General features: G+C 46.3%; 1 protein-coding gene across 5 annotated transcripts in view; it reads left to right on the top strand.

Moving 5' to 3' along the window:
- APBB1IP (amyloid beta precursor protein binding family B member 1 interacting protein) overlaps positions 1 to 18,214 on the top strand; it is a 1,612,974-nt gene that overhangs the window by 324,688 nt on the left and 1,270,072 nt on the right. For all 5 annotated transcript variants that reach the window (XM_069648143.1, XM_069648145.1, XM_069648144.1 and 2 more), the window contains one exon: positions 16,850 to 16,930. In XM_069648143.1, the coding sequence (XP_069504244.1) occupies positions 16,850 to 16,930 (81 nt within the window). The remainder of the gene's footprint in view (positions 1 to 16,849; positions 16,931 to 18,214) is intronic.

The following is an 18,214-nucleotide window of genomic DNA, read 5'->3' as shown; positions in this document are numbered from 1 at the left end:
CTGTTAATTGACTACTTCGGGGACCGATTTTGTACCCAGCGGAGGGTTCTGGAGACTCATTCACCCAGGCATTCCCTACGCCGACCACCAGTTCTCTTTTCCCCGTTGTTGTCAACATGGTAAGAGCATCCATCCACATAGACAGTGGGCATTCCCTCACACTTGTCTTCTTCAAATACTTTGTGTGGGGAATTAAGGTATGCCTCCATGTTGTCCTCGATTTTCAGACTTTAGTCCTCGAGACAGTTTTCTCTGGCACAATCGTGCAAGTCAGCCAGACCTTGCGCGAGGGGACTCTTCTTGTTTTGGCCATATCTGGCCTCCACAGGAAAGCCTTGCATTGACAGAATCCAGTAAGTAATTCGGGAATTACTCACATTTCCGGCCCGGATTCTGTCACTTTGGAGATATTGCAGAGGCTGGTGTGGAGTCTCCACTATGATGTGTTCCCCCTGGATGAACGGGCGGTAATTCTTCAATGCCCACACCGTTGCCAGGAGTGCCTTCTCACAATCGTTGAATTTTTCCTCCACAGAGTATAAAGTTTTGCTCGCATAGGAGATTACTTTATTGACCTTGCAATGCTTTTGGTATAACACTGCCGTCAAGCACGTATTAGAGAACCCTGTCTCCAGGAAGAACTCCTTTTTTCTGACAGGGTAAGCTAGGCAAGGCGCTTTTGAGAGGCTTCTTTTGAGCTGTCTTAATGCCTCGGATTGTTCTGGACCCCATTCCAACTTGACCCCCCCCCTTCAAGAGATGAATCAGGGGTCTGGTGATCGCTGCGTAGCCCTCAATGAACTTTCTGCTGTAATTAGTTAGTCCAAGGAGGCTCCTTAGTTCCTGCAGAGTTGTGGGATCCTTTAGTTTCTGGAGTACTTCCACTTTCTTTTCCTGGGGACAGAGACCTTGAGGAGTAATCTCATGCCCCAAGAAATTAACACTTGTTCTACACCACTGTGCTTTTTGGAAGGAAAGTTTTGCTCCAGTGGCCCTCAACTGGGTCAGGACATAACAGATCTCTGCTATGTGTTCCTCAACAGTTGAGCTTTTAATGAGGACATCATCTACATAAGCCAGGTTACCCTCGCACCCAGGTCGTGCATGGCCTTGTGTATGAAAATGTTGAATTCATTGCCGGAGTTGGGGTATCCGAAGGGAGTCCGGGTCCATGTGTACTGCTGGCCCCCAAAGTTAAACACCAGTTTGTATTGGTCCTCCCTACTGACAGGCACGGTCCAGTATCCATTGGTCAGGTCTATTGCAGTGAATACCTGTGACCCCTGAATCTGGGCCAGCCCTTGGTCAATGTAGGGAAGAGGCCATCAGGAAGTATGGACCCATTTGTTGAGCTCCCTTAGGTCGGCGCAGAGTCTCCAATGGCCGTTTGGCTTCAATATACCCAGCACTGGATTATTGAAGGTGCTGTGTACTGGACGGATTATTCCCCGGGACTCAAGGTTCTTAATTATTTCAGTAAGGGACTCCATGGATGCGAGGGGCAAATGTTATTGCTTCACAAACACTGGAGTCATGCCAGGGTCCGTGGGAATTGTTGTTGTGTGGATGTCGGTGCGACCACAGTCATATGAGTCTACCGCAAAGAGATCTTGGAAATCCAAGAAAACTTGTTTCAACTTTTGCTTCTGTTCCAGAGTCACACAGGCATCAGCTAGGTTGACTCTCTCTTCCACCATCTGCCTGAAGACTGGAAAGACTTCTGGTTTTGCTATCTCAGCGGCCTCCTCCAGCTGGGTGGAGAAGTCCCTGGTCAGAGCGCTGATTTGGACTGGAGGCTTCAGGTGGGAAAGGCAGCCCTCATGGACCTGGAAAATCACCTCATCCCCTCTGAAGTCACACGTCACATCTTCCTTACCATAAGGGCAAGAAGTGTACACCAGGACGTTCCCCCCATGCCGGGTAAATATCCTGTCTGGTGTTGTATTGTCATCACTGTCACTGTCAAAACAGTCCTTGGGGATTGGTCCTAACAGTTCATTTCCTAAATCAATGGAGAAATGTCGGTCATCTACCGCCATTCCAATGATGGTGCCTGCGGCTAGAGTAATACTCTTTAAGTTGCTGTTATCCACCTCTATTGGAATGGTGTCATGTTCTATGTTGACTAATGGTGTTGGGTTTACCCCTAACCCTTGCTGTTGGAGAGAAGCATTTAGATGAGTATAACCATCAGGGTTTTTCAATTTTTGTCCTTTTTTAACTTTCACTTCCAGGGAGAATTGTCGGGTCCTTTCTGGGATGGTGACTTCCTCTTTAATCTGAAGTTCACCTGCATAAGGTAGCAATTGAGCTGACCTAAATGCTTTTTCTGGATCATCAAAGCCCATGGGATTATCCGCTAATCAGGACCAAGCTTTGAAGTTTATTAGGTCCAAATTAATGGCAAAGTGATTGAGAATGTCACTGCCTAAGTAAAAGGCGGCAGTGACGTCTCGCACGACCCAACAATTAAGGACTATGCTCTTGTTGCTAATGGAGATTTTGAGCATACACCTGCTTGGCAGGAGATGTTTGGAATTAGGTGCTTCCAGGTCCATTTCCCATTTGTCTATCAGTTTGAATGTGGGAATGGCTGGATCTTTTGAGAGTTGGCGGAACATGGCTTCGCTGATGAAGCTCTTACCGTTGTTCAGACACACTCGGGCGAGAACAGAGTCCTTCCCATCATTTAACTGAACAGGGATGAACAACTGCTCTCCAATTTGCTGAATATCAGCCAGGCTCTGAGCTTATTTCACCTCTTTCTGGACTATCGGAGTGGGAATGTCTGATTGTGGATTGGTAAAGAATTTCAGAGTATTTACTTCCAGTGTGGAATACAACCTTAAACTGGAAGGAAGGTTGATTTTCAGAAATAGAGAGGACCCCCCATCACCAGTCTGTTGTCCTACTGCTGTTACTGTCACGTCTGGAATTTGGTTGTTCTGGAAGTGAAATTCTACTTGGTCAGATTTTTGTTCAACCATGTGGCAGGTGCTGTTTAAACTAATATGGATGACACTCTGTTTTAAATTTATTGGTCAGCTAGTCTGGGTCCAGAGGACCTTGTTTACGCAATCTATTAGAGGTGACAACCTTCTCAGGAGGTCATTCCCTAGTAAACAAGGGGTGCCCTCTGGAGTCACTACTATTACCGGTTGTTTCACCTTGTGTCGCCCAATTTTGATGTCCAAATCTGCAGTCCCCTCGACGGGAATTTCCTTCCCGTCAAAGTTCTGGAGCTGTCCAGGAAGAGAGGTGAGAGGAATACAGTGATTCTCCCCCCTACCTGAATTCAGTTCATCGAAGGCCCTTTTGGACAGAAGAGTAGCTTGGGATCCAGTGTCCACCAGTGCCAAAATTGTACCCTGCCCCTGTACTTGTACCGCGGCATAACATCTTCCCTCCTTCTCCTCAAGGGGGCAGAGATAATGCACATTTTTGGACAACTGGTGGGCTAATTTTCTGGTTTTGGACATTGAGAGAGAAGAAATTTGGGCGGAATCCTGTGGAGAGTCATGAGAATCTGCAAGAAAAAGTTGGCAACTTGAAATGGTTTTGGGTTCCTCTGATTCCGGTTCTGGGCCACCACCCCCTTTTTGGAGGCAGTCATCCGGATGGGTTTGACCCATGGGATTTTGGTATTGTTGGTTCTGGTATAGAATGATGGGCGGCGACAGCTCAATCCCCACATCTACCCAGTATGGGTTGGAATCCCTTGGGACCCATTTTTCCTTGGGAGGAGTTCCCCCATCTCTGAAGGAGAAGATCCTTTTCCCAGGATCCTCTGAGGATCCCTCTGCCTCAAATTGGAAGACCTGTACCTCCTCCACAAAATGGGTCTGTTTGGGTCCTTTGTTTCTCCTACCTCCTCTCTGCTCCTTGGGTGGCAGACTTCCAGGGGTAGGAGATTTTGTTTCCGGTTCCTGGGCTTCCAGGGGCTGTTTATAAGTGGCAAAGGCAGCTTCCTCCAAGGCTTGACACCCCCCTTCCTCTTGTGCCTCCTCCCTGGGAACCGGTGGGTTATCGGGGTGCTACCCCCGTCATTGTTCTGGAGCACCAGGCCCAGAGTTTGGGGCATTCTGCGGTGGCATACTCATCTGAGGGTTCTGTTGAGCCTTTAGTATGTGACCCAGATCCCGGGCCATATTTTGGACCTCGCGCTCAAGTTGGGAAACTCGCTCAGGCTGATAAGGGGTTCTGTTTTCTCCCCTGGGCTGATCCCGGGAAGGGTAGCTATCCCTTCTCTGGTAGTGCCCCGGGTTGGGAAGATTTGGGTATCCCTCCACCCTTGGCCTCCCCTCTCCCAGATTAGGTTGTCTGGGCTCAGGGAATTGGGGAAAGAAGGATGGATGGTTTTGGGGTTGGAAATTGGGTGGATACCTGGGAAAAAAGTTCTGGCCAGCATTTGGGGAATTTCTGCCCTCATGTGGGAAGTTAGGAGGGAAGTTCACTGGGTCAGGTGCTTGGCTGGATCCCCCCCCTTGGGCTGGAGGAGTCCACACATAACCCAGGATTGGTCTGTTCCCCTTGCAGCGGGGACTTACATAGTCAGGGAAGCGGGAGACCCCATTTGTGGGACTACCTCCTTGACTCCCTGTCTGTGACTGGCCCGAGGGCCTTCTGGGTTGTGAATTATTTGGTGCAGGCAGGTTTTTAGGTCCCCCCATCTCCAAATCTAAAACGGGGGCAACCTTTACCTCTGCCACCTTGGCAGCAGCAGGGGTGTTGTTGGTTTTGGGGTTTTTGGGCTGATTCTTATTTTCCACTGGTTTCTGCACCTCATAGATGCGGGTGGCTTGCTCAATGACCCAGTCTAAAGATCTTTTCTCGTGAAAATCTCTCACGAGCTGGGTCATTATGTATTTGGGGAGAGCATTGAAAAATGTGTTGATGAATTCTCTGCTCTCCGTGCGCACCCTTCTGGTGGTCTGCGCAAAGGCACGCTTCAATTCTTGCACAAATTCTCGTGGGGCCTGATCCTCCCCACATTGCAAATTGTAGGCTGCCTTGCAAGCCTCTTGTGCATTCCGGTGAACAGAAAAATGTTTCAAGATGGCCGGCCTATATGTGGACCATCTTGAATGGTTTTGGTCATCCAGCCCCGCAAAGAAACTGGAGTATTCTGGGGAGAATGTCCATTTGACATACTGAATGCAGCTACTGCTGTCCTATAAATGGAAAGTCTCCATCATTTGCTCATAGAGCTCCAAGTGTTCCCAAACAGAATACTTGACGTTCTAGTGATAAGGGGTGATGACACTCCTTATTGCCTTGATCTGCTTTTAGGGGTCCTTAAGCAAGGCCCTTTTTGCCTTATTGGCCTTTTTGGTTCGGGTAACCCTGGTCCACTCATCCTCTGACTCAGAAGCACTGCTCCCAGAGGTGCCCGTCTGATCTTCCAGGCTCTTCCGGATTCTGCGAGCCTGGGAATGGCTGGCAGAATGTGGGGACCTGGTCTCCTGGGCCACTCAGAGGAGTCTTCAGATCCCTCCTTGCTGCCAGGATTTGATGGGTACCCCCCCCACTGACCTACCTGGGCAGAGGTTTTCAGGATGCCCTTAGTGGGCCTACTCTCCTGGGGTTCCCCACTAAATTGCACTGTGCTTAGGTGCCCATGTTACGATGCCCGCCCATCCATTCCTGGGAGGTACTGGCCTATGAACCCCATACTTTTGGCCGGATAGTAATCTGCCCTCCCTGAGGCCCTGTGCTCAGCAGAGTCGAAGGACTGGGAGAGATGAATGCCTCTGGTACTAGGGCTCCTGAGGTTATGCTCAGGTGTTTCCCTTTCCCAGCGAACTTCATCTCTATCAGCCCCTGCTCCCTGTTGCAATGCAAGAGCCTGCGCTTTCAGTTCCTCAGTTAAGGCCTTACTAGACTCTATCAGGCTCTCCTGCATGGCTACCTTTTGCTGGAGCCTATCATTGTGCTGACAGAGAGCCTCATTCTCCCTCTGTGCCTCCTGATTGGTCCTGGAATATTGGGCCAGTCTTTGCTGCAGGAGGGTTACCTCCTGAGTCCCATCCCTACTGGCCTGCTCCTTTCTTGCCAGAGCATCTTCCACCCTCCTGGTGTGCTCTAACAAGTTCTGATGCTCTTTTTGGAGATCACCCAGCCCCTGGAGGGCCAGGTGATTTTCTTCCATTTTCCTTTTTAAGTGGCAGACTTCCTGGCCTAAGGTATCCCTTTCCTGAGTAAGAGCCTGCATCTGTGCCGCCAGGTCATCCCTCTGCCGTTGAAAGGCACCAGCTTTCTGGCGCTCTTCATCAAACTCTGCCTCGGTATCCAGGTCTTTCAAAATCATTTTATGCTTTCCTCTTTCTCTCTGTCTAGTTGGATTTGCAGGGTGGCTACCTGCTCTGTGCATGCCCTGTTGAAATTGATCTGTTGCTCCAGCTTTTTCTGGCACTGCAGTAGGGAGCCCAAAATGTCTTGGTGCTCCTTCTGCAAAGCCAGAATTCTGGCATCCTGGACAGCCTTTTCCTGTTGCAGGATATCCATATCCTCATTTATTTTAATGATGTACTGTCTACTATCATTTTCTGACCCCTGGCTCCTGTGCAGCATCTGCTCAGAAGAGTCCAGGTCAGATTGGGCCTTTTCTAATGCCATCAGTTGCCTATTTTCCATATCTTGGCCTTCAGCACATTTGTCCCGTGGCTCCCATATGTAAATATAAATATGCCGCTACTCTGGCAATTTGTTGTGCTCATCCTTGGCCTTAGGGGCCATATATAGTTCACTCAGGGCCACATGAAAGGGACCCTGATCGCTCCATATATCTGACCCTGTTTCAGTGATCTGAGGTGCAATTGCCTGCAACCAGACTGCCTGGTCCTGATGAGCCCACTCACCTCTCACAAATAGCTTATGTAAGAGGTGTTCTCTGGCTATTTTGATATCTACCAATGTCATCATTCTGGAACTTGATTTCCTTCCTGACTTACAGAAGTTTGTATTTTATTTTGCAAAACAGACCGTTTCCTTAGAGCGTTCCTTTGAGGGGTGTTTTTACAGTGTAACACGGCGTGGTGATCTGACATAATTTATATATTCTGTCAGTTAGCACACTGTATTAATCTGCACAAGTGATAGATCTAATACAGAATCCCCGGCTACGAGCCCCCACTTTGTTAAAGACTCCAATCAAGCATTCCCACTAGGTCAGTGCCTTGTCTGGGATTGCTCAAGGGAAGCCCATATTTATATATTTTTATGACAAGTTATAATCTGGATGATGAACCCTTGTATCACGCCCCTCCCAGAGAATCCCCCTGACCCCACTGAGCCAAGAAGTAGATTTGTTTTGCAAATTGAAAAGGTTTATTTGAAAAATTAAGCAATAGATATATATCACACTTTTATATAAATTAATATTTGATATCACACTTAGACACATGACAGTGATCAACAATGGATGATGTTATACTAGCACACTGGTTTAATTACTTAGGAGTAGTATAGAGGATAAGGGAGCTGAGAATGCTTTATACGGTGCGAGGAAATGCAAGGTGGAAAAGAAGCAACACAGGCATAAACTTGATATGATTTCAGCAAAAGGTAATAGAATCACTTTTCCCCTTTTGGCAACTCACCCCCCCTTATGCAATAGAAGATGGAAGGGAGAGCACACAGTTCTCAGGAATACAATCACAGTGCAATACGAGTTCAGTTCCCCCCTAGCAAGCTTAGAGAAACAGGGATGATTTTAAACACAGGCAAAGTACTTTAAAGGTGGTATGCAAAGAAGGGAAAATATGCTAAAATGATTTTAATTCCCTCTAGAGGTTCAGGGTGAGTGAGAGATATTTTAAATCAGTTCAGGCCAGCCCTATCAATGATTCAGGGATGGTTACCAGGTTGAAAACGGAATTCCGTAATGGAAGCAAAAGACGAAAAAGACGAATATTTTTACACGTGGCTGAAATGAAGCAAAATGTCAAATCGCTGCAATTTAGTTGCGTTCGTCGAGCGCAATTACGGAGGAAGTATAAGAAGTAGCAAGTCGGTTTAGAGCTTGTTAGAAAGCTTAGAATCTCAGCTTTAAAATAAAAATTAAATCACGCTTCTACCGGTTCAAGAGATACGGACAATTTTGTGAAGGTAGTTTTTCAGAAATGAAATTTTAAAGTTTCAGAATGACAGATGACAGTTTTGCAGCTTTGAATCAAAAGAAGGGACACGATTTCTATGATGCAGTTCCCAATAGGTTAAAATAGTTTGAATTAGATTATTTTAAACTAAGAGATTGATTTTGCACAGTTCTGGCCCAGTACTCACACTATGTTATGGACAGGAAGGCGACTTCGTCACGGATCGGGTCAGGATTGGCTGCGGTTCTCTCGCCACTTGGTACTGGTTCTGCGCACAGCGAACTAGGTCAGCTCTCAGCACTGCACAGTTCTGGTCTCTCTGGATCTCTGGTCTCTCTGGATCTCTGGTTTCTGGAGATTGATGGATTTAAAGTCTGGTGTCTCTGGATGTGAAGTCATCTGTCAGCGTGCTCTGCAAGGAAATGGAAATTGAATGTCCCTACCTGTCCTGCACAGTCTCCTTTTATGTGTTTAGAAAGTGAGTGGGTCGACTCATTCTGCATGCCCAACCCTCTCAACTTATCATTGGCCAGTTCCTCCTCTCTCCCCTGATTGGGGGAACTGAGTTGTGAGTCAGGGTGATGCTGCCATTTACAATCTATTGAAGAAACGCCCCTTTGCTTTCGGTATTGAAAATTATTCTCATAACTAAACATATTTCCCAAACGCACAAGTGGTTGACATTACATGTACAGATTGCACATGACTTAAGGTACATTCTGGCCCAACTCTGAACTTCCTGGCAACCTATTTTCATTTTTAGTTGGTTTACCAATGTTAAATCTTTACCCAAAATTACCCAAATATACACCCCCCTTCTACACATATTCCAGTAATTTACTAGGTCTCTAGCATAAGCACACTGTCTGCAGTATTAATAATTAGCGGGGTTCGGTCCTAGGACACCGCACAAATTGGAGTTTGGTCTCAAATCGTGAGGGCCTATCTCATTTTGTGGACCCCCAAATTGCACATTTCTGTTAGCTTAATACAAGATTTTATAAGCAATTTAATCAAACATACATTTGCTGCAATATGAATTCACACTCCAGTCTGGCCCGCCCCTAGGAACTGGGAGAGTCAGGGATCACATGTCTCTCCTACCAGGCAGAGCTCTGTTTACAGTCAACACCCAAATCAGCATATCCTATTCAATGGAAAGAGTCTATGTGTCGGCTGAGATCAGCAGGCCAGGGGGCCACTCTGCATTTGGTTAGCATGTCCATGTGATCTCCTGGCTTCTTGTGTGGAGTTCTGAGATGAGAAGGTTTCCCAGCCTCTTGGACTGTTCATTGAATCAGCCTGTCTTCTGTGAACAGCAGGTGTTTATGAATTTTAATTAACCAAAAGGCTTTGAAGTTTCCAGCTGGCTCAGGATCCTTTGGCAGCTCCTGAAGTACAGTTCTACTGTCAGAGTTTAGAACGCTAGCGCCGGTTTGTGGAAAATGCCGGTACTGCACCCATTTTTGGGATCTGTCTTGAATTAATGCATTTCAAAAAGGGGATTTTGCTTGATAGTATATGATCCTTGCTTAACAGTGTTTTGATGGGAATCCTTACAGTAGAATAAAGTAGAACACTCAACCAGGGTTGAATTTTTGTTTGGTGGTTTCGTGCCCATGATTTTAGCAAATTTTTGACATCAAGAAAATGAATTCCCAACAGTTCTGGGTTGCTTTTGGCAATCAGCATTGCCATTCCCAATGGTTTCAGGCTACGGTGTGTGTAGTCCAATGGTGGTTTTAGGCAGTGCCCTCCTTTGCTCACAAACATAGGCAAAAATGGGTGGCAGCCTATTCTTCATGTTTTCCCTGTGCACTTTCTGGGGAGTTCTGGCCATCATGATGTTTTCAATGCCAGTAATGCACAGTTTTATGGTAGGGCTTGGATGCATGGGTAAAAACATCCCACACTGCGTAGGTTTAAGGTGGTAGTGCAGCCTGGTACGTGCTCTGAGTGTATTAATGCTGCTATACACTGCCTGAGGCGAGATGCGAGCATTGTCGCCAACAACTTTACTATAACAACAAGCAGGGTTAATTTGTTGTGGAAAAACAAGGGAGGGCACGGACAAGCCGTTGGTTTCCTTTGAACCATTAATAGGATAAGACGTGGTAGCACAAAAACAACGGTTTTATAGGAAAATATGTTCAATTCATCAGAGTTTCTAAAGCAAACAACTGGGGGTTACAGATCCTTGAACTACAAGTGCAAGGGGTGACAAGAGAGTGGCAAATCCATTTGTGTTGGTACATAGCTCTCCAGAACTGAGGATTAGATTCTGTAGCTGTGTGGTGGTGATACGACCTGGATTAGGTCAACTGTTCATATTCTGTTTCCTGTGTGGATATTTTAATTATTCCCGTGGGTCACAGAGAGTCAGAAATACTTGAGGTCCAACAATTGGAAATGCACAGACTAAAAAAGGCCAAGGGGCCAAGTGGTGACGGGAAGCTCTTCTAAAAATTGCACACTCTTTCCATCTGGGTGTGCGCAGGAAAGGTTGTTATCTCACAATATCTTTTTCTTTTAAGTGGAGATATTTGATGAAGGTCATGAGAGCCCTCATGACCTGTGGGGTCGACCGGTTTCAATGGCACTCATTATTAAGGCCATCTTCATCAGGACCGTCATTCCATATGGGGGTTAATCCGAAAGTTTCAGAGTGTCTGAAACAGAGACAAGCTCCTCCTGTAGGGGTACAGAAGGAGGGGGGGAAGACAAAACAGGGGGAATGACCAGTGAGAAATACAATGGGGGGCAAGGGCTGAACAAATCTGGCCTTAAAGAAAACGGGGGCAGAGTGAACTAAACCTTACCCAAGGAGTAAGAGGATCGGTATAAATCTAGTCCCAATACAATGGAGGTGAACGTTACAGAAAAAATACTGGTGCCTGATCACCGGTGTCCATAATGCCTCAACAACTTTACATCATAATTTAGCTTAGCTAATGGTCAATACGAGTCACATGGATCTGCTGGTTTCCCAGGTTTCAGGAAGGGAACTATCCATGTTTCTCTCATTGTATCAGGGAGTCGTCCTGTTTCAAAGGCCTCCTCAAAGACCTTCAGGAGCATCAGGGCACTGCACTTTGATATGTTTTATAAAACTTGGCCAGGAGGGTGTCGCTTCTCGGCATCTTCCCTGAGGCAGATGCAGTAATTGCTTCCTCCAGGTCTTGTAAAGTGAAGGGCTGATCTAGGAGATCATGCTGGCTGTGAGCGAAGGGAGCTTAATTTCAGTAAAAGCCTCTGCTATAACTTCTGCCAGGCGGCAGGCATTATTGCTGTATAATTTGGCATAGTAAGTTGCAAATATGTCATTGATTTGGTTTGCGCCCTCCAGGCCTCCCCACATTCGTTTTGCAAGACCGTGACTTGGCACCTCACAGTTCCAGATCACAATAAGGGGAGAGTGATTCGATATTACGAGGTCCATGTATTCTGCACCTTTAAAGTGATGTGAGTGTTCTGTCCCCACAAAGACGTAGTCTAACCTTGTGTGGGGATTATGTGGAGAGGAGTCGTAGGAGTATTTCCTCAGGTCTGGGTGAATGTCCCACCATATATTTGTTAAGGTTAGCTCAGTCAGAGCAGTATTCAGAGCTCTTGCTGCTGGGGAGGATACAGACCGAAGTGGTGTGGATCTGTCTTGAGTAGTGTTGCAAACGCAATTCAAATCTCTGTCCCATATAAAGAAGGCATCTCTGTGGGGTGCTATACGGGCAGTCAGCATTTGAATGTGTGCCGGTGTAGCATGGTTTGGGAAATAGGAGTTAACTATCATTACTTCCACCCCTTCGATATACCCCCTGATTATGACGTATCGGCCCTCAGTGTCCATATCACAGCATAGAAAGTGAAATGGGAGTGTTCTGTTGACCCATACAAGGACACCGCTTGTGTATTTAGAGTAAGGGGCCCTGTATACAGTGCCTCCCCAGTATTTCACTACAGTCTCTCGCTCTTTGTCAAATGAGTTTCTTGTAACAAGGCAACCAAAGTCTTCTTGCATTCTAGGTATGACTAGACTCTATTCCTACGTATATATGTACCAAGGCCTCTCACATTCTACGTGATAATTTTAATCTGTGTAATGCTGTCTTACGTGTCTTCTTCACTAGGAAGCACCAGTGTTCTGTGCTCAAGGAGTCACATAAGTGTGGAGTTGCAAGAGGTGACATGCCCATCACAAACCATAACCGTGTTCGCATACTCTCAAGTGTCATGCAGTGTAGAGAAGAACATTTCTTAAGAATCACATTGGTTGGATAAAACAGGTTATACTTAAACAACAACCCCTGGAACATGATGCTCCAACTATGCCCAACAGGTAAGGTCTCCTCGGGCCCACAGATGCCTGCTATTGGTAGCAGGCACTAGCCAAGAAATACAACAGGTGTTCCCTGTCGACTGTCCATATGGACCGGGGTGGGTTCCATCAGAGCCCAATGGACTGGGTCTCTAGCTCCGGCGTACTGGCTGCTTCCATTATGGCATCATCAATACATTGTCCCGAGTAATAATGCAGTTATGGGCATCTTCTTTCCAATGTACGGGCTTATCAGTGAGGTGAAGGGACATACACTAGCTGCTGTGCCTAAGTGGCTACAGTTTCCATCTCTTGGAGCGCAGGGTCCTCGTATGTGTCCAGGTTGTTGTGTTCCAGACACATTGTCACTGCCTCTGGGCTCTTGAAGAACGCAATCTGCCTGCGTGTATCACCTTGAGTCTCGCTGGGTACGTGAGCATGTACTTTATCCCTTTCTTCCAGAGCCTGGTTTTGATGGAGATAAATCGGTTCTGTTATTATACTAGGGATGTGTGATCTGGGTAGATGGCTACTTTTCAGCCACCTCGTTCAATCGTCCCGCCTTCTCTGGATAATTGCAGAAACACCTCTTGATCTCGAAAATTGAGTATTTTGGCTACAATTGGGTGGGTGTGTAACCCAGGTGGGGGGTTCTTCTGGAGGGATCTATGTTCCCTCACAACTGAAAATCCTTGTGTCAGTTTGCCTTCATCTACTTCCTGTAGGAACAAGTTTTCGATATTGGTTGTAGGGTCCCTGCCTTCTGTGTCTTCTGGTATGCCTAGAACTCTGACGATGTTCCTGTGGGAAAGACCTTCTGCATCCTCAGTTCTCTGTTCGAGAAATCAGTTTTTGCTTTCCAGGGTCTTCAACCTGGCAGTTAGGTCGATGGTCATGTCAGTAGTTTCTTTCAGCTCTTCCTCAGCATTCATGACTCACTCTGCTAAGGACCGCACATCATGGCACAAGAGTTGCACATCTATCTTGATCTCGTCAATCTTTTGTTCTAGTGAGGTTCGAAGCGCAGCTATCGCTGCCAGCACCATGTCATCCTGCTGTTTTTGTGCCTCTCTCCTGCGGTTGGAGCCTGTGCCTTCCCAAGTCCTGTAAAGGAATCCATTATGGTGCCTTTTTGCTTATGTTTGGTGGTGGGCATAACATCTGTTCCAGGGGCCTGCTGCCTCTGCCATCTGTAATTGCACAATTAGAGGGCCCTCTCCTTGGTTCAGGTGGCACTCTCTGTTGGGTCCTCTGTTGTGTGTGGGCGTAGCGTGGTGCTTACTGTTTGTTGTGGCAATTAACCTGGTGCAGTGATATTTGGTACTTGTAGCCTTGTACTTCCGTCCTTTAAGCAGTGTCTGCAGTCTCTGTGCTAGTGGCTGCGGAGTGGTGGCATTTGTGTCATTTTGTATGTTTGTTCCCGGGGTCTGAATAGGCACTTGCAAGACAACGCAACCGGAGTGTAGACTAGTCTGTGTGTGAGGCCCTGAAATCTCCATTTGCCCTCCTGAACAGGCTAGGGTCTGAGGACCCGGTCCTCAGGAGGTCCGGCTGATGCATGAGCCTCTGTATGGGAGCACTTGCACTGGTGGTTATTGTGGTAGCGTCACCTGTTTGGTCCTGGTTAGGATCCTGTGCACCAGTGCTAAGTTGTTGGCCTAATACACTTTATAAAAGCAGAAGGGTTTATCAGGGGTAGCGTCCAGTGCCCTACTTCGTATCTATATAGGGGGAAAGGTGGTGCAGACACTTACCAGGTTATCTGCTCGGCCACATTGTCCTTAGCTCAGAAATTCGCAGTCTTCCTTCCATAAGCATTCATTAATGGCAGTAGCCTAAGGGCCCGAGCATGTGTTCTTCTGAGGGAGGTCTGGACAGTGCGCAGTGTCAAGGGTGAAGCTCGGCGTTGCAGTCTCCCGTTCTGCGTGTGTGTTCCCTGGGTCCCTCTGCGTGTTTCAGTGGAGACGGCGCACGTTCCGGCCCCGCAGCAGGAAGTCCAGCCATGGATCGAAGTTTCTTCCACCCCCTGGGTGCACTGTCAGACAGCCGGAGCTGTCGTACTGTTGACGGGTGTCCACCGAGTGCAAAATTCGGGCAGGGTGATAGTGTGCGGGTCCTCTGGCTCAGCTCTTTCTGGCTGTCCAGACCGTCTGCAATTTCCAGTGCTTGTAAGTGTTTCTAGCTCAGGGATGGGGTTGTCTGCTGGCCGCTGGACTGTCGCAGGGTTGCAAGCTCCGTCTTGGCGGTTAAGCTTCGATCTGCCTGCCGCACACACACAAGATGCGGTCACTCGTTTCCCAATGCTGCAGGTGTTGCGTAGCTGCTATCGAATGGTCCCTGGCATGTTGTCTCAGTGCTGTTTGTTCATGCAGCCCATCCCTCCAGTCTGCAGGGTGGAATCCAGGTCCCGGTGCTTTTGAAGGGGGATCACTGTGTCGCACAACAAGGCGCACCTCGCCCGTTCTCTGAGTCCAGTCCCGCCTGTGCCAGTGGGTCAGTAAACTGGTAAACAGACACATGCAGTGACTCTGGCACGCCACAGCTCACTTGGTAACGGCAGTATTTCACAGCTGTCCTGCAGCTCCCTCTCAATGCAGCTGCTGCGTAGTGTAAGCCACCATCTTGCCTTCTTCCTCAGATTCAGCCGCCCGGTCTTCAGTCAATCCTTCAGCACCTCTGCAGTTAAAGATGTGCTCAACTTCAAATTCAGGCAACAAGGGCTGCTAGGCAATCATATCTGCAGGCTAATGCCAGAATACAGGCAGCTTAATGCTGTTACAAGGATCTTTGTAGGATGCACGCCGGAGCTTAATGGAAACAGTCTCACACCATGAGCTCCAGGCCATGCCCCTTGGACCTGTTCCATAAGCAAGCCATCCCGGCCACCTTGTATGGATGAGAACTGTGTGGGTATAGCAATATCCAGAAGATTTGCACTTGTGAACACATCTTTCTGAAGAACCGATTGCAGATTCCTGTTAATGCCTCTACAGTCTTGCTTTTCTTGGAGGTCAGCGATATGTTGGTTGCTGTCCAAATTCGTGCTAGACCAGTCCTCTTGTGGGCCACACTGTGGAAGAGGTGTGACATCGAAAGATATCAGAAAGCACTGCAACATTTCCTAGACATTGTGGGTGGTAGGAGTCTTTCATGGACGTCCCACATTAAGAATACACTCTTGACCTTGACCTAACAGACCTTTAGAACTATCCCGAGGTCGTTAGGCCCACTTTGATAGAGAGTATTAGGGCTAACAACAGGCAGAGGGGCAGCAATACTTTGTTGGTCGTTGCCTCTCGCTTGAAGCTCACCCCCGGCTTTCTTGATCAGAGGCATCAACATGGATTTAAGTTATAACTAGACGATATCTATCCAGTTTATGAGAAATCCTTGTATTTATGCTTTCACTTGTGGATTCTCCCCTTGGCTTGTTTTACTCAAAGTTGGATACTCGCCAATACGAGTATGTGCCCTCTGTGTAAGGAGGGTAAGGAAACTGTTTTGCATTTCTGTTATTTTGCAATTAACAATTAAGATGAGAAAAATGTATTTGTTGCCAATGCTGAGAGAGTCTGGGGTCCGCAACTCTGATAGTGCTGTAAAAACTTTGAGCCAGATCACAGATCTACATATTATGCATGCTACGGCACATTATATCCACAGGTGCGAAACCAGAGCACAGAAGAGGTTGCAAGCCTTTGACTCTCCTCTTCTGTTTTCCCAATGGATCTGATCTAACGGATTTCCTTAACCTGTGCATAGAGGAGGCTGCGAGCCATTGACTCTCCTCTTCGTTGTCCTATAGGATCTGATCTAATGCACCCTGTCAACCCTTCAACACATAGTCCATTCTTCGACACGCACCGAACAATTGTGGGTTAGCATTTTACTTGATTTGCTACTTAGCTCAAAGGAAGCCCAAACTCTGTTTTATATTTGTAAAGCACTTGCATTTTAAAGAGAACACTTGTATCTCATTTTATGTGTGTTTTGTAATCTGCTGTTTTTTAAAATCATGAACTTATGGTTTTTATGTTCTTTTACGGTTGATTAACCAAAATATAGTTTATCATGAATTTATGAATCTGGTGCAATCATTGCAAACAACCCGGATGGAGAAAGGCAAAATAATTCTGGATGTATTAATGCATGTATTTTATTTAATAATAATATTAACGTGTTGTTATGTAGCTCAGCCAAGCACCCATTATGCAGTTTCCTAGGATCCACATTTGTTAGGGTAACTTCAAATCAGATAAAATGCAATATATAATAATAACACTTACTGTGCTTAATTCTGGACAAAATGCAATAAAACACTGATTCAAAGACAAATCTTCTGAGGATTAAATACATTTAATTGTTGTAAGAATGTCCTTTCAAGCTAAAAGGTGAGGAAGGGCTGTGCAGCATCTAACTTTTTCGATGTTTCCTTCCATAGAATTTCATGATTAGTTCTGAAAAGGAACTGTGGAGCCAAATTCATTTTCACTCGTATAATTATTCATATTCTCCAAAAAAGGTGAGTCTTTTTTTAGTCTTCAAATCATAATATTCGCCCATATTGATTTATGCGGCCAAGACATTGTTTAGAGGGTTCCATGTCTCAATCAATTTCTGCATATCACAATGTATGTCCATATTGACCTGCATAGCCAAGCGATCAAGAAATTCTTACGAGGGTGCCATGTCTCCATCAGTTTCTCATATCATATTGTCTGCTCATATTGACCTGTGCAGCCAGGACGTTATTACGAGGGTGACATGTCTCCATCAGTTTCTGATATATTGTCTGTTCATATTGCCTGTGCAGCCAAGACATTATTACGAGGGTTCCGTGGCTCCATCAGTTTCTGCACATCATAATGCCGATCCATATTGACCTGTACATCCCAGACATTCTTTAGATAGTGCCATGTCTCCATCAGTTTCTGAATATTGACCTGTTAAGCCAAGCAAGTCAAGCTTTACTGGGGAAATCTTGTGAGAATACCAGGGGAATCTTGTGAAAATCTGACCTTCGTTGCCATTATCGGGGGAATACCAGGGATATCTCGCAACAATACAGAGTGAAATGAATATGTAAACCTCACATCTAGTAGGCAGCGGACGTATTTGTACCACTTCCCATGGTCCGAGGCCATGGCTAGCGGGCCTCAAAGAAACTAAATGGTTCAACATGTACAGTAGCCAAGTCTGTGCTAGTGGGCCACAAATTAACATATTGATGCAACATATACAGTGACCAAGGCCGAAGGCCATGGCTAGTGTGCCCCAAAGAAACTATAGTGTAACAAAACCCTTGAACCCTTGAAATTCAATGAAAAAACGTTAGTTAAGATAGCGTTAAGGTGATCATATGTAATGTGAAAAATACATAGCAACAAAGTCTTTGAAATTCAGTGAAAAAACATGTGTTAAGAGAGAGGTAAGGTAATAAGATTTAACGCAACAAAAGCCCCTGAAATGAAGCACTCATATTTCAAGCAAGTCCACCTTAACTATGTGCTCTCTGTTGTGCGTATGACCAAATGATGACATCAATGATGACATCACTTACCTTTGCAGGTTCCACTGTGTACCTTTATGCTCCTTTTGACACAGCCAAGCAATCATATATGCAACCGTCTGCTTAATGCAATTTGAAAAGGTGTTCTGTTCCCATTGGGTGCTAGGCCTATATCTACCTCTTCACTGTTTGCGGTGAAGTGGCATACAATGCCACTACATACAATGCAATACCCACATGGAAAATGCCTCTTGGGACCCATTAGGCCCCACAGCTCATAAATCCTGAATTGATTGG

Source organism: Ambystoma mexicanum, chromosome 2q, assembly GCF_040938575.1.
Source record: "Ambystoma mexicanum isolate Mex_15411 chromosome 2q, UKY_AmexF1_1, whole genome shotgun sequence".
In the NCBI taxonomy this organism is placed as follows: domain Eukaryota; kingdom Metazoa; phylum Chordata; class Amphibia; order Caudata; family Ambystomatidae; genus Ambystoma; species Ambystoma mexicanum.
The sequence above is the reverse complement of the archived record's forward strand: the minus strand, read 5'-3'. Positions and strand labels throughout refer to the sequence as shown.